At 38.3% G+C, this 16,840-nt stretch overlaps 1 protein-coding gene across 2 annotated transcripts; it reads left to right on the top strand.

The window, feature by feature from the left end:
- The first annotated feature begins 6,326 nt into the window (after positions 1 to 6,326).
- hyal4 (hyaluronidase 4) lies at positions 6,327 to 16,281 on the top strand. Of its 2 annotated transcripts, none has more exons than XM_087797032.1 (4): positions 6,327 to 6,450; positions 11,395 to 12,380; positions 12,974 to 13,060; positions 13,915 to 16,281. In XM_087797032.1, exons 2-4 carry the CDS (start codon positions 11,424 to 11,426, stop codon positions 14,416 to 14,418), a joined length of 1,548 nt encoding a protein of 515 aa, XP_087653158.1. In that variant the 5' UTR covers positions 6,327 to 6,450; positions 11,395 to 11,423; the 3' UTR covers positions 14,419 to 16,281. The 2 variants fall into 2 exon arrangements, with proteins under 2 accessions (XP_087653158.1, XP_087653157.1); XM_087797031.1 differs by having other exon boundaries at positions 12,971 to 13,060.
- Positions 16,282 to 16,840: the final 559 nt, after the last annotated feature.

The following is a 16,840-nucleotide window of genomic DNA, read 5'->3' as shown; positions in this document are numbered from 1 at the left end:
AGACTATCCTCTGTTCATTTTGCTAAAATGCATGTGAAAGCAGGAGCCGGTCCAAGACATACCTGCATGCTGTCTAGTAACAATAAATAAAACAAGCAGACTATACGTTTGTAAGAGAAACCCTGGAAACGTCCTGTTGAAAAGTTTTCACGTTTCAAAAAAATGTGAAAGATTTAAGGTAAGGTAAGGTAAGGTAGAACTTTATTGATCCCTCAGAAGGTCTCATTCGGGAAATTGTTTTTTTTTCCAATAGCCACAGCAAATACAGCAATTTTTCATAAAAAATAAATCAAAATAAAATAAGAACAAGAACAATTTATTTTATTTATTTAACTTTTTTTTTTTTTTTTAAGATTTTCATACCATTTAAAAGGAATGGAATCAGTATATCTTCTGAAAATCAGGTGTAATCATGTAGATGGTGTTGAAGTGACCGGGATTGGGGAGGAGGATGGCTCTGCGAAAAGAAACTGGGTCTTAGGTGATCTTTCCCTGTGGCAGTAAAGTCACATGTTGGTAGATCCCAGAATGACAGTTTTTCAGGTTTGAGAAGTTGGATAAAAAATCCCACTGTTTTGGGTTTTTGAGCTGGCCTAAGGACATCACACGTTAGGTTGTGAGCTCAAGTCGAGTTAATCTGTCCGACCTATCTTTAATTTTAAATTGTAAAGCTGAGCTTTACTTAATCTTTATACCATTGGAATTAAGATAGATATAGTCCATAATTGTCCTGTTATTCAAAAACAAGCTAAAGATGCTGCTACACTACTGCATGCAACCATCTTGGAAAAATATGAGAGTCAATAATTAGAGGAAGAAGAAGAAAGGAAAATAAACATCTCAAAACATTTATATACAACCAATGAATCACTCTGACAAGCCAGCAAGTCATCTAAGGCAGAGAAAAATTAAATTACATCACACACACACACGCACACGCACATGCACACACACACACACACACACACACACACACACACACACACACACACACACACCCCCCCCCCCCCCCACACACACACACACACACACACACACACACACACACACACACACACACACACACAAAAACTCTAGTAGTACAATGACAAGCCACAGCATCGTTGTTCATCTCAGTGGTACTTTTCAGTTTAAACACAGTCATGGCCAACATCCAAACAGTCCGGCGTCAGTCTGTTGATATTGAACTCATTGGACCTCTCGGATCTCAAACCTCAACAGCCCAGTTTGTCTCCGCTAGAGGAAGGGGGTTGGTTGTCGGGGAAAGATGGCACACACAACAAAAACATTTGTGGAAAACTTGTGTCGCCAGCAGTCATGTTTAAAACTTAATCAGAGAGAGGAAGAAGTCATGGACTACATGGTTGAATATGTTTCAACAAAAGGTTCTGATTACACACTGTAATTGATCTGAGGTTGAAATATGTTATGTTAAAATTGAAACCGAGGTGAAGCTGAAGTTATCTCTTTGGAAGAACAAAGAAAACATACTGTTGGTGTTTCTTCAGAGAAAAAAATGCCTACAAAGAAATATAGAAAATAAACACACACATGTGACAACATAATGACATAATTACCCAAATAATTTCTCTTTGAACCTCAACAGGTCACAACATTGAACTCATCGCTGGTCTGACCACAATGTAATTTGTCCTTTTTAATATGCAAGTTAACCCTTGTGTTGTCTCCGGTTCAAGGTGATGAACCTCCACCACTGCATATGTATTTCTGCAAGCCAGGAAGGTCGTTCACCTTGACCCAGAGACAACACAAGGGATACCACAAACACATTTGTTTTCGGCCATCGGGTGACCTTGCTCGACACAGAGATAACCCAAGGTTTAATTGATGGCAGATGAATAAAACAATTTAGTAGTAGCTTTGTCCTTTTCATTTCTGTAGTGTATTAAGTCTTCACTTGCTCCATTTCCAGTGAGCGAAATGACAATGAAAATAATCCAGAAATTTCTTGGGGATTATTTTAGAAATATTTTGGGTTTGCACGAACATCCAGAAAGGACACGACTTTTGACCTAATGAATGTTTTATTTACACGTATTTTGTCTTGAGAATCACCCATGTTGAGTAAACCTCATGAAGTCTAAATCCACAGAGACTAGTTCTTAAGACAAATAGTGAAAAGTGAGTGTAAGAATGACAAATTATAGTTGAAGTGTTATTCCAAGTAAATCACCAAGCTAGCCCGTAGAAAACACTCAAGATTGTTCTGTGCCACCTACCGTTATATTGCATTAAACTTAAGAACATATAAACAAGGTCCACCAATAATACTGGGTTGCACACTATGTGAGGAAGACATGCTTTGTTGGTTTGAAGACTTGGGTGAGATCAAGTAGGAAACCAGCAACCTTGTTAACATAACTCTCCCTGAGCACAGAAAGTCAATGGCTCTCTCTGTGACTATGTCTCATCACAGTTGAAGGATACTTCCAGGCCCCGATAGTGCCCTAACTCAACCCATTTGTGTTTGTGGGGATTTAAACCGCTGAGATTTTTCCATTAAGAGGGAATGAGTGTGTGTGGCCTTTCATCCACTGAGGCGGTAGAAACGGATCTGATGCAAAGAGCTCTTTTCCAATGTGGAGCCATCCAAATGCTGACCCTCACCACCACCCACTGCGAGAATGTGGCTCCACTACAAACAGCTTCCTGAGTCTGGGAATATTGAAATATGTTACTTGGTGTGTTTGCCTGAGAGAGTGCACGACTGGAACAAAGAGGTTTTATACTTTTTCATGAACCTCATCCACTGCTGAGCCACTGCACACGGCACAATGGGCAGCACTGAAACAGTAAGCTAGATATAGTCTTTGTCGGGTACACTTGAAATATGACCAGTCAAAGTCAAATTAAACATGGTGGGCAGCAGATTATTCTTCAGAAGCAAGTATGAGTATTGAAAATATAGGGAAATTCCCTTCCTCTTGGAGATAATTTTTACTCTCACTTCAGTCTGAAAAGACCTCAAATGAAAGATTTCCCAGTCTATAGTCTAATTCATGCAGCTAATGTTGCAGTTACGCAATGTCTCCACATGTGCTCTGTCAATTTGATCAAAATGTTATCTTTATAAATTGCAAAGGAGAAGAAGTGGGGACTCGGTAATATGAGAGACAATTTTCTACAGATTTCATGTAAGTTTGATCCCTTTATGAAAAGGTTTGAATATGGTTTTGTCCAATCAGAATCTTGATATCCCACACCTGTGGAGGTGGGATGGATTATCTCAGCGAAGGAGAAGTGCTCACTAGCACAGATTTGAGACCAATATTTGAAATAAATGGTTATTTTGTTTATGTTAAAACATGTTTTAGATCTTTGAGTTCATCATTCATAAAAAATGGGAGCAAAAGTGTTTTTGCATATTTTTGTTCAGTGAAAGAAAAGGTGTGAATATTGTTTTTTGCAAAACATCTACTTTTAAAAAAATGTGCTGTTGCTTTAACCTAAAACAAAGCTTAGAGAATGAGATAAAAGCAACCATGCAAGCTCTGTCAAAATATCTTGAAGGTATTGTCAGTATAGTCTTGGGGCTAAATTATGTTCAGACACAGAGCTGGTGCTATGAAGATCTGTATTTGAGTTTCTCAAAGTGAAGCACTGAAATGACACACTAACATGACACACTAAAATGATACACCAAAATGATACACCTAAACTTAGCAGCTAGTTGAGCCAAAAGTAAATTCCAGGTAGGATTTTAAATTATCTTATTTTGTTGCACTACTGACTCCCCTGCTCCTGCTGCACTGAGCTGAATTTATGTCATCTGCCATAGACAGTGAAGACACAGCTGGCTTGAATTGCTACATAGATTACAATAGATTGTCAATATTTCCTGAAGCGATAAATACACAGCACATTTGCATAAATTTACATAATGTAACTGTAACAACCTACGATGGCCATAACTAATAATTGGACAAAGTTGTTTGTTTGTTGGCTTTATGGAAATTGAGCTTTTCTCTCACTTTGATATACAGCTCAAATTATTTTCAGGACCCCAGTAAATAGACTGCAAAATTGTTCATTCTTTAGATATTACTCCGCAAATTGGGTTCTTACCAAATACCCCAAATTGTTACTTAATCAAACCACAAGACTCATCTGGCTGGAGTTTGACTTCCACCCCTTTTCCAGCCTTCACTGCTTCAAACCACAAATAAAAATGTCCCTTTTGTGACAAACATCAAAAACTTGTAGGCCTTAAATCTGTAGAAAATTATTATATTATATTGAATGGAATTTGGATGTTTCACTCTTCCTCTCCTCGGCACAAACACCCTTGGTGGACAGTAGTGAACACTTGAAAACATTAACGTTGTTATCACTGACGTGCAGGTTCAATTTCTGATCTATTTATTTTGAAGTGAACCAACACATTTCTTGAATTATTAACGTAGTTAGCATAACTCAAGACTTTATAAGATTGACTGAATAGATGTATGTATTTCACCAAGCTGGTCCATAGAAAACACTTTAAATTATGTATATTTTATCAATCACCTAGTTAAGGGAGATAGAGGTGTATGATGAGAAACTGAGTTTGACAGAAATAATTGGGACAGACCATTATCACTGGATTGTCAACCATGACACCGATATGCAGATTCAGAAGAATTGTCCACAATAACCAATGCCTCAATATCATTGGAGAAAGATGCCACAACTGATGACACAGAAGGAGGCCAGTTACATCAGTGATGATTTGTTCAGGTGCCTTATTAGAAGTATTTAACAAGTACTGTATATGGGTGCTACAAATATCAGTCTACCGTGTGAGTACGCACCAATCAGGTTTACTTAATCAAACACAAACTTAAAGATCGTGCACATTGTGCAAACTCATGAGCAGGACCCGTGCGACAGCTGCCAAACTACCTGCCTTGCATTGCATTGCCGTGGATATTATCTTTTTGTACGTGTTACTGTTTTCTATGTACACTCGTGTGAGGAACGTGAGCTCTACGACATCCTGTCACCAAAAAACTGAAAGGTATTAAAGATAAATGTGTGAAGAAGGGTGTTTCTAGTAAAACATTAAAGACCAAAGGCCAATCTAATAAAGCTGTGGGGGCATATCGTGTTTTTTCATCATTAGTGCAGAATGATAACCGATCCTTCATTTGCAAATCAAGGTTTTTCAGTTCCCCACAAATACAGTACAAGTACTAATAAAGAAAAACACTACAAGTATCATTAACTCACAGTTGGTGGAAATTTATATCAAAGCTTTAAATCCTAAATATTGACATGTGCTTCACAACATATTTACACAACATGAGGTCCAACTGTAACAAAGACAAAACAAGGATGTATTTAACAGAACGACTGACGTATCAAGTTCACAGGGTATTTGTCTCGTAGTTTGTAAACATGTGTGGTTGAGCACACATATTTATTTCGGTACTATGACACTCAAAACCACAAACCAAACAGTTTAACAAATATTCAGAATACCCATGCATTACATTAAACGGGAGTGTATTCTGTACACTGTATACTCAACAATGATATAAGTATGAGCTTCCCCAGCTAATTGGTAAACTCACACTACAAAGCAACTACACACTACATGCAAAACCTTGTGCCCTACAGTATCTTTTAATCGATTAGGTAGCAGCATTGTGACCATGCTGCACACAATGAAATTCACACAAGTAGGTGTAAAATGGATAAACATAAACTGGGACATTTCAAATTTTGGGAAGTTTTTGTTTTCTGGTGTGGTTTTTGGGAGTCATTTGATACACAAACGGGAGCTATTTTAAGGTTTTAAGATGAAGAAATACTTCAATAGCACCTTTGCGATTGACCAGACAATCTGTAGTGTGCACTCCTAGAGAGTATTAGCTGAGAGATTAGGAAGCTAATTCGATCCTCACAGTATACTCTACTGATCATTCCTTCATCATTCACATGCTAGTTTAGGTCATGCTTCGCCAAAGCGATCCAAACTCTCTAAATTCTAAATAGACATTTTTCATACATGTGTGAAAATTGATTTATTTAATAAACTATTTCACATTTTAATTATTTTCCAATCCAGGGATTATCAGGACTGATTCAACTCCTGGAGTTTATTTCAGTGACGTTTGGTGGTGTTTTATGTCACCGATGCTTATTGAAGTGGATGAGACTTTCTTCAAGAGAGGATCAGACACCCCCCTCCCCCCCGTCTGAGTTTCGTCTTCCCTCCTCCCTACTGCCTAATCGCTCTGTTGTGGTAATGACTCTCTCCTCCCTCTCCTCTGGGTTGTGAGCTCTATATAAGTGGATGGCAGGCTTGTGCTTCAGTCTGACAGACGGAATAAATCCACACACCCGTTGGAAACACAGTTCCCGAGGGCCACAATGACCCCTGCCATGAACCCAGACAGGAAACCCCACCAATGTCATGGAGTGTTTGTTTTAGTGCAGCATCTACAGGTGAGCAAATCTCACTCAAAATGAAAATTTCATTGCCTTTTTTTTGGAGGGAATACTTTTTTTTTAAGCAGCAATCTTGGGACTTCCAGCATCTGTTTGGGTGATGCAGGAAGAGGGAGGTGTTGCCCAACAAGCCTGGAATGTTGGCTCACGCTTAACAATGCTCTTGCTCTGTAAAGCATGTTTAGAAAAACAGATGCATGGCAGCACTTTTTATTAGTTTAATCTTAAACATCTGCACATGAATTACAACCCAAACTGTAAAGTTCCATTGGCGTCAGAGAGTTACTCATCATACAGACGCTTAGAACAATGATGACTTACAGGAACAACACAGGAGGTCACACTTTGGAGGAAAGCCGGGCAGAAGTCTGGATAATGACTTGACAGCCATAAAAAGTGCTTTATTGCGATGCTGTCTGGTGTTGAAGATCAAAAGCTGAGACTGGATTTGTGAGAGGTTTCATAATTGTTTATTAGGCTGTACAAGCAAATGAGGATGAGTTTAATGTCTGAGAAGGTACAAGTATATTTTTGCACCAGCTCAATGTTCTATGAGTTCAGAATTGAATATTACAATGTTACCACATGGACAAAAATGTTCTTTAATTCATATTTTTTGTTGTGTGTGTTGTGTTATCATGTATCCTAGATTAAGTCAACTCAGCAATTAATATCATTAAAAAAATATTTGAGCATTATTATTATTATTATTATTATTATTATTACTATATCATTGTTATAACAAACATTTGCCAACAACTTAACAAGTTTAAATTAAATTATTACAAGAAAAATTACATATAACAGTAGGCAAGCTAAGGAAGTAAAATATTGTATTAATACAGAATTTAGGCCAAGCATAAGAGAGTCTGGGCTGAACAACCTCCACCAGCGCACGTGTATTTATGGAAGCCAGGGAGGTCGTTCACCTTCACCCAGGCACAACACAAGGGTTAAGAGAAAAGTAAATCAATGTTTTACCATTAAAGAAACTATGGACTCTATCTTGTGACCACTAACATTTTACTTGTAATGAAAAGAAATGCAAGCTTGTAAAATGACATCAAGTTCAAAATCCGATGACTGGCTGTGCATGCAAAAGCCTGAAATCCCCCTCTGTAAAACTGCTGAGTAGACAGATATGATCTCAGATTGTTTTCCACTACTATTTTTTTTTCTCCTTTCTTTAACATCTGTCTTTCTAATTTAGGAAATTAAAGCAAAATGGGACGTCTGTGCCAGGATTTCACTCAGCAGTTGCTGTGAGACGAACTTGGCTTTCTTGAATGGAAATAATTTTTTTCTCTTTTGATCTCATAATGTTTTTAATTCGCTCATGTGGGAGCAGGACTAACCCTAGTCCAGTCATCAGAAACCCAGAAGGGAACTTTGTGTTCATTTAAAAAATGAATCAGTAAAATAAACCAGTTTTTACAGATTGATCCCTCACTTTACGAAAACAGCCTTAGATTAAAGTCAAATAAATTGCCAAATCTTAGCAAGAAATTCCAGCTCCGACAAAAGCAACATATTAAACTTCATCAAATAAAACAATAGTGAAAGTTGTCTACATAAAATCACCTTTTCCCTGGAAAAAAAAATCCAACCACTAGTACTTTATTGCCTTACATCACCCAGAGAGCAGCTGCGTGGTAAAGATGGGCTGATCTATTAAATGGGAGATATTTTGAATAAAGTCTTGAAGCCTTAAATAAAAACTACACTTTGAGTGACAGAGATATCTTGACCATGTTAAAAAAGTTTCAGGTTTTTATTCTTCCTTGGTTTCAAATAGAATTAGTGCTATTCTTTGATGTGTGGGGTCTTAGTGAGAAGTGACACACATTTTGTCCTGCAACGTTTATACACCAGATGGCAAATGTGAGACAATTTGTCATTTTGGCTCTTGTTTTTGGGCTCTTCATCAGGGGTTCAAAGCTCCAATCCAGGACTTCCGTCACTGCTGACGTCTGTAAATGTGCACAGTGTCCTCAACTTTCTCTCTTCTTAGAAGTGGCTCCAATAAACTCTCCGTTTTCATTTTCCATGTGCGCTCCATCAGTACCTGAGTTTTTTATTTCATCAAGGTTATAATAATTCTGAGCCAAAGTACTGGATTCCAAAGAGTTAGCTTTAAGGAGCTTCTGTGTTTTAGATTCTGCCAAATGTGGCTTTCATTGGCTCCAATCTTTCCTGGGAGACACTGAAAATCAGACTTAATCGCATTTGTTGATTGAGGGGACGAGAGCCTTTCCACAAGAACCACAGATATGAACATTCTGTTATCTTAATCACTGCCAGATTGACCTGCGGCAGAGAGCTGCTCTGGATTCAGTGAACTTCTACATCAGAGATGTATCCCCAAGTCAAGTTCCAATGACACTGGAACATATATATTATTATTGGAGCACTTTCCCATCCCGCTTTTCTGCCTTAAACTTGATCTAATATCCTTTGAAATCAATCGAATACTTCATCAACACCTGGGGAAATCCATCCATTTGGTTCCAGCTGAGAACTTTGGATAAGGAGGTCCTGGTCTTGACCCCAAAAGTTAAACGCCTTAAAATAAAACTTAGAGCATTCAAAACACACAATTTAAAGCAGAGGTTGCTGAATCATGGATCACCATCGAACAGTTAGTCTTTATTGTTTCACTCGTCGATGGCTAAGATAACTAAAAATATAAATGATTCATCCTTGTGAGAGACCGAACATTCAACAAACACAGTGCTTGTTTTGGTGCTTTGTTATTAAAGTTAGTAACCTTGGTCATATTGGTCAAAAATGTCTTTCTCTTCCTCTGTTGTTTAAATAGATTTTATGAATTAAAATAAACTATTATTATTTGGTTATTAAGGTTAAACTTTAAAATGAAGTCTTAACATGGAGGACGTGAGCATCAGATCACACTTTCCACTGCTTCAAAAAGAGCAAATCAGAAAAATGGCTTCATATGGAAGTGGTTTGGTGTCATTAACTGTCTATACATTTCAAAGCGGCTTCAGATCAGGCGGCTGTGGTCTTGAATAATCCCGAGTGAGAAAGCTGGCATGGCCTCACAGCAACCGACAGATTCATTCCAAACCAACTCATGGGCTTTAGTGAGTTTCCAACATTCCATTGAATACTTGCACCACTGTATTAGAGCATAAGAACCTTCCTGCAGTCATTCTATTTTATGCTCTTTGTGACTATTGCACTACGCTTTCTGAAACATTTCAGACAGGACTGGTTCTGTTTTCATGTGGCATGAGAAGTCATCACAGAAATGCAACCTCAAGGAGATATTTGGCAGCAAAGCCCTTCATTGTGGTCAGTCTGGTCAGAGGTTGACGAGATGTGGAAATGAAAACAGTTGTTTGGAGGAGGGAACAAGTTAAAGTCATTGGGTGTCAACTGCTTCTTTTCATGACCCCGGACTAGCATGGAAAAACCCATTCTGTGGTGAGATTTTAAAGCCATCAGAAGGTGTAGCAAGTATGTTCTGCACACTTACTTACATACAAACATTTTATATTTTTAATTCAACATATTATTATTCATGCAGATTTCATCACTTGTAATTTCACTCATGCATTTACAATATTTTAAATTCATTGACTTTTGTTTTTGTTATTGCATTTTTTGGTTAATAACTTAACTCTGGGATCACAAAAGAAACATAGAAACTAATTAATCAAACATAAGAGATATGTTAGAGGTTGATGCTGGGATTTATTTAGCAGTGTGAGAACAACTGCACTCGTAATTGAGCATACATGACCGCAGTGATTATAGTGAGGGGACCACGGGATAATACCAATTCTGCAGCAGCAATTTTGGAAATATTACTGTAAAATCGTTGTCTCTTTTCATAATAATGCGCTGCAAACGATCGTTCTGAACAACACAGACAACAATTGAATTTGAACTGTGAATACTCATGGAGGAGTTTCATGTATCTTTAACTATTTAGCTCCAGTCCATTCCTTTCTTGTATAGCAGTGGAACATACAGGGCTGATATGATCATTTCAGTTTTTTCTGTGGTTTTGTCTAGACAGTACCCCTACGAAAACAGCAGGGAAAAGATCAGATAAGACGTGAAAGAACTTTTGGTGTATAAGAACGCACTAGAACAAACCCCACTGCAATGTTCCCGTGCAAAGTAATCCTTATGGTGACAAAGGAAAAAAGATCATAGTTGAGCCTGTTTCAATAAAGACGGTTTATATTGGGCTTGGTCGACTTTAATATGTAAAACTGTGAGTCAATAGAGGCACGACAATCTGATTAGAGGATTCAGACAGAAGACAGAACTATAAAGGAAACAGTCTGTAGGTCAAATTAAGTTAAACAGTTATTTCTCTCTCCTCCAGACAGACAGAAACCGTCATTAAAAGGGTTGGTTTTGGTCTAACTCTGTCTCAGAATTGTGAAAGTTTTGAGACAATGACACCACAGTTTCTGTTTTCAGTGTTGGGAAACTACCACCTTCTGTCTTCTTCTTAAATGACTCCTAAGAGTATACATACAGTATATGCCACACACTCAAATAAATTACTGTTACTAAAAAAAACAGACTTTCCATTACATAAATGACCCAGTTTTAAAAAAGAATCCTGTTGTGTACACAATTCAAGATTTATATATAAACAATTCCTGTGATGGACTTGTCGCATTGAATGAAGAGAAACAATAAAACGTGTATATAATTTCCATAACGACATGTTATTTCTACTTGCTGAAATATCGAGTCCCTCAGGACTTCCTCAAGTTATACTTCTGCTGATGTGGAAATAATGAAAATAAGAATCACTATTGTCGTCTGAAGTTGTTTTAAACCTCCCTGTGTTTAGTGGAGATTTTGTCAAAGCTTGTGATGGTGCTACATTACTATGTTGAAACAGAAAAGGTTTGTATGAAATTAAGCTCAATTCATTTGAAAATGTTTCCCCAGGATGATTGACACACGCTCCTAAACCAAGGATGCCTATGGTGTCAGTGGGCGGGGCATCCTCCTCCCAGCATGCAGTACCTGTCGGCCTCACCTGTGTGGTGTTGCTGCTGCTCTCGCAGGCCGTCTGCACCGAGAAACCGGCCAAGCTCCCTCTCCTCGGCAGAAAGCCCTTCATCGCCGCTTGGAACGCCCCGCTGGACATGTGCACCATCAAGTACAATGTGACCACTAACCTCGACCGCATCTTCCACATCCAAGGAAGTCCGAGAGCGGGCTGGACGGGCCAAAATGTCACCATCTTTTACGCCAACCGATTGGGTTACTACCCTTATTACACGCCACAGGGTGTCGCTGTGCACGGTGGCGTCCCTCAGAACATTAGCCTGGACCGCCACTTGTTGAAGGCCTACCAGGACATCAACCACTTCATCCCCGCTGAGGACTTCAGAGGCCTCGCTGTCATCGACTGGGAGTTCTGGCGGCCTCAGTGGAGCCGGAACTGGCACAAGAAAGACATTTACAGGCTCAAGTCTCGAGAGCTGACGGCGAAGGCGTATTTCAACCGGACGGACATGCAGATCGAGGAGCTAGCGCGGCGGCGGTTTGAAAAGAGCGCTCGAGCGTTTATGCAGAAAACGATCCAGCTGGGAACGCGTCTCCGCCCCAATGGCCTGTGGGGGTTCTACCTGTACCCCGACTGCCACAACTACAACTATCACGAGGCCAACTATAAAGGCTTCTGCCCGTTAATAGAGAGCATCAGGAACGACGAGCTGTTGTGGTTGTGGAACAGCAGCACGGCTCTCTTCCCGTCCGTGGCCATCAGGAAAAGTCATTCCAGCAGCATCAGAAACTTGTTCTTCACGCGCCACCGGGTTCAAGAGGCCCGGCGTGTGGCCTCGCTGACCTCAGGGGACTACGACCTCCCCACTTATGTGTATCTGCGACTGGGCTATCGAGAGGAGGCAATGGCTTTCCTGACAATGGTAAGATCTGTATCTTACATCTACAACAGACATGAACGTGTGGTCTGGAGGTCACATCTTGTTTTGATGGTTTGGGAGTCAATGATTTCTGATCTGCATTCTTTACATTGGCATTATTATTATGTACTCGTATTATAAAACAATACACCTCGTCTGAGTATTATTAATGACTTTTTGTATATTAGGCAGAACAAACGTGGCTCTATTGCAAAGCACAGCGCCCTCCTCTGGTTCTAGAGGGATTTTTGAACAGAGAAATTGACTTTATATAATTCTTTCAAGCTCTGGGCATTACTCACATTTTATTGTGTGGACCTCTTGAGGTCCACAACACTTAAACATATTTAAATCCTTTAGTGATATAACCTGGGTCAATACTGCACATAAATGAACGAACATACTGTTCCATTTTAGAAAGACAGTCTAGAAAGGTTTTCTATTTTGTGCACTTCTGCCCTCTTCAGGCGGATAACCTACTCAGCCTTCTCATTGTAGTAGTGATTGAACCACTACTATATATTTACTTTACTGAGACTTATTTCAACCATAAAGAGTGTTCCTGCATTTGAACTTTGTATGTGTTTTTACAGAAGGACTTGATCTACACAATTGGGGAAAGTGCTGCATTGGGGGCTGCAGGGTTCGTCATCTGGGGTGACCTCAACTTGACCTCATCCAGAGTATGTTCTTTTTTTTTTATTACCTAAACGAGTGTGAATAATGAATGGAGGAAAGGTTTGCACTTTGAAGACCTGTGGTGAGCCAAAACGTGAATATTTGATGATGAAAAAAGGTTTATCATGCTTCAACATAGAGTGTTTTATTCCACAGAATGTGAATGTTTACATGATTTTAACAGTACAGTGTACTGCCCTCTAAATGTGTTCATGCAGACCAGAGGGAAACTTTTAAATGGATCATGATGATACTCAACGAGACTCAACAGCTTTATTTTAAGAGCCTTTTAAAAGAACAGCAGTTGGCACAAAGCGCTGTACTATAACATAACATATAGAAGAAGAATGAAAAAAGTTAAAACAATAAAATAATACAATAAAAGCAAATAAAAGTAAAAAATAAGTAAGTAAGTAAGTAATTTTTATTTGTATAGCGCTTTTCCAGACCAGGGTCACAAAGCGCTTAAACAATCAAAACAATACTCAATAAAGTATATACTTTAAAGGTCAAGATAAAACTTATAACACAACAGGAGTTCCAGAAAATCAAGGAAAAGCCTGAACAAATAGAAACGTCTTAAGATGTTTCTTGAAGTAAAAGGCATTCCTTTTGTTTTTCATAGTTTTTTGTAGTAAATCTTAAAACTTCACAAATGTATGGATAATTTGGTAAAAAATAACGCAAATGTAACTTTATAAAATAATGACATTTCTGTTCATCATTCTCCTGTGATAAACCATTGTGTCACACAATTTGTGTGCATATATTCAAAAACAATGTTTGAATCAAGAATAGTTTTTTTGATGTCAAAATATTGAAGCTGTGAAGTCAATCATCTTGTTTTCTTCTTTTTCAGTTCAACTGCACTAAGGTGAAAACCTTCCTCTCCTCTCGCCTGGGTCACTACATCACTAACGTGACGCGAGCAGCTGAGGTCTGCAGTGACTTCCTGTGCCAGGGAAACGGTCGTTGCACTCGCCGGGACCCCCTGACCCGGGATTACCTCCACCTGAGCTCCGACAGCTACCAGATAGTGGCGTCCGGTGATGGAGACTTCACTGTGGTTGGCTGGCACTCGGCACATGAACTGGAGCAGCTGACCGAGAGGTTCCGCTGCCACTGTTACGAGGGCCACGAGGGCGAGCGATGTGACAGCATCAACTCCGTGAAAGAGGATGATGGGCAGAGAAGGGACGAGGACAACGAGCAGGACAAGAGGAGGACAGAGTGGGAGGACGAGCAGGGGGACGAGTGGGAAGGACTCCAGAACACTGCTCAGCCAACACACCAGCATCCTCGCCATATTCACTTTACTCTCATGACTGTCCTGGGTTTACTTTATTTTTTAAACCAAAGTTAACGATGGGAGTTTCTATTTGAAGACCTTTGAATGAGCAAGGCGTTGAGTTTTACAGCTGAAAACCACTAATGACATTATTGTGCCTTTTATGCATTTTGTTTTTCCAACCCAGGGTGCTGGAAGAAGGAGAGTGTTTTGTTTATGCCTGCATAAAATGTTCGCTTCAAGGTGATCATGGGTTTTTCTCCTATAAAAACACTTTGAATTACTCTTTCATCGATTGATTGACACGTAATTGAATATACATTGATGAAAGTTTTGATACCATGTTTGTTGTTATAGATACATTCAGTGGCAACAATTTGGATTAGTGTATGGAATTTTTTATTGTGTCCGAGACACTAAAAACTATATATATAAATCGAGACAGTCTAATTTGAATTACACAAAACTTTTGTTCGTTTTAAAAATGAATATCTTACTTAAATGTATTGGGAAAAACAGAATATTGATTCTAGCAAAAGACAAATTGAAGAAATTGGTATAAACTACTGTTAACAACAACAACTATGTGATCTTCCCACATTTTCAAATACGATAAACAAATAACACTTTTGGACTAACATTCTCAGGTCCTTCAAATGTGTTTTTAAAATCAAACAAACCAAAAAAAAACGATCTATAGGACAACCTTGCTTTAGAGAAAATCTAGACAAAGGTATCTATCAGGCATATAATGTAGGAATATGTTTTGATTTTATTTCATAAATTGCTCCTAATACAAAATACAAAATACACATTTTACACAGTTGTTTACTAAGTAAATAACAGTAAAATGCATTAATTCATGAAATACGTATACTTGAACAATATTGTTGTGCAGCAGTAACACATTTTGATCTTTATTTGCAGCATTTCATCTTTTTCTTCATGTAATACATGTGTTTTTTAAATTTCCTTCATATTAACACTTCATCCCTTTGTACCCAGAATATAATGTTGCTCTCTAATATTGTATTTCACCCCTGCTGTAGGGCAACGTTTTTTAAAAAAGAAGGACAATCAATTATCATCGTTTAAATAGTATGCAGGTCTGTTAGCCATATAACACTTCATTTTGGACAAAACAGTAATTTACTTTAGTCTCTAATTTAACTTTAAACGTTCACTCTTTTGGCGACATGGGGATTTTCCTCAAATATATACAAAGCTTTGACCAAACAAACTTTACTACCTAAATATGAAACGTTTTTTTCCTTCTCTCAACTATACCTTCATCAAGTTGAATGTATTTGTCTTCACATTTAGAGATTTGTTAAATAGAGATTGAGAAACTTGAATCTACGCAATGTAGCAAACTTCATGACATTTGTGACCTCAAGGTGGCGCTATTGGCGAAAACTTGACCTGGACTCTGGGATTTTAGAGACGTTAACTAAAGGAGGTTATAGATAAACAAAAATAATGTTGTGAAACACATTCTCACAGGTATTTGAAATATGTGTTGTGTGAACTGGTTTCACTTGATCTTGTACTGTAAGTGTAGCTGTAGTCCGGGTGGATTTAGGATCTTTACAAGGGACTGTGGTTAGTCTTTGACCCGTCGATACTCAAGATAAAGTGGCACATATGTGTCTCTCTATGATCTTCTCTTTGAAATTATTCTTTGAGATAAATTGACCTAAGATGTCCACACGGATCAAATCAGAATCCTGTTGGATTTAAGTTTAGATTATATTTTTGACAAAAGTATAAATCATCACACTGGCTTTGTGTCATATATTCAGTCACACCTGGTTTAAATGTGGGTCGTTGAGCTCAGTTTTCCTTTTATTTCAAAGATTGTATTCAAGTATGCAATAGGACTGATCATCTTATGAGAAATGTAACATGATTGTGAATGCACTGCAAAATAAACAGTTTCTTATAAATTAATCCATGCTGTCCTTAAAATACAATGTTTTACTGCAGATCCATTGAAATATTTTCTCAAATATAAAATAATAATAATAATAGTTTCCATCATGTGTGCTTCAGAATCACTTTTATAAACACCAACATTTGCGTAAGTCAGGCGGTTTAATTTGGCTAAACACTCATTTTTGAATGTTCCCACAGTAACAACCAAAACTTTGGAGAAGGTTCCTCCATATCTGTGGAACTGACCTTATGATCTGAGGGCTGCAGAGAGGGTCGGTACTTTTCCTTAAAAAAAGAGTGTTAAGTCTTATATATGGGTCATATATATATATATATGGGTCATCTAGTTGGAAACAGGGAATTCAAAGCAAAAGACACTATATTCATTTTAATTTTAAGTCGTTTTAAAGTCATCACATATACTGCACTCCAACAGAAAAACAACTGATAAGAAACATACATGATGAAGTGAGGGATGAAGGAATGTTCATCGTGACACCTGAACAGTGAGACAGTCGCTTCACCGCCTGAGTCAACTGGTCCTTGCAACTTCTTGCAACCC

The sequence above is a fragment of the Callionymus lyra genome, chromosome 8 (genome assembly GCF_982586985.1).
Source record: "Callionymus lyra chromosome 8, fCalLyr1.hap1.1, whole genome shotgun sequence".
In the NCBI taxonomy this organism is placed as follows: Eukaryota; Metazoa; Chordata; class Actinopteri; order Syngnathiformes; family Callionymidae; genus Callionymus; species Callionymus lyra.
The sequence above is the reverse complement of the archived record's forward strand: the minus strand, read 5'-3'. Positions and strand labels throughout refer to the sequence as shown.

Bases quoted from the DNA above. Each gene is read 5' to 3' on its own strand.
- hyal4 (XM_087797031.1), top strand. From the start codon at position 11,424: ATGCCTATGGTGTCAGTGGGCGGGGCATCCTCCTCCCAGCATGCAGTA. The intron at 12,381-12,970 runs GTAAGATCTGTA...GTGTTTTTACAG, and splicing joins CAATGGCTTTCCTGACAATG to AAGGACTTGATCTACACAAT. The intron at 13,061-13,914 runs GTATGTTCTTTT...CTTCTTTTTCAG, and splicing joins TCAACTTGACCTCATCCAGA to TTCAACTGCACTAAGGTGAA.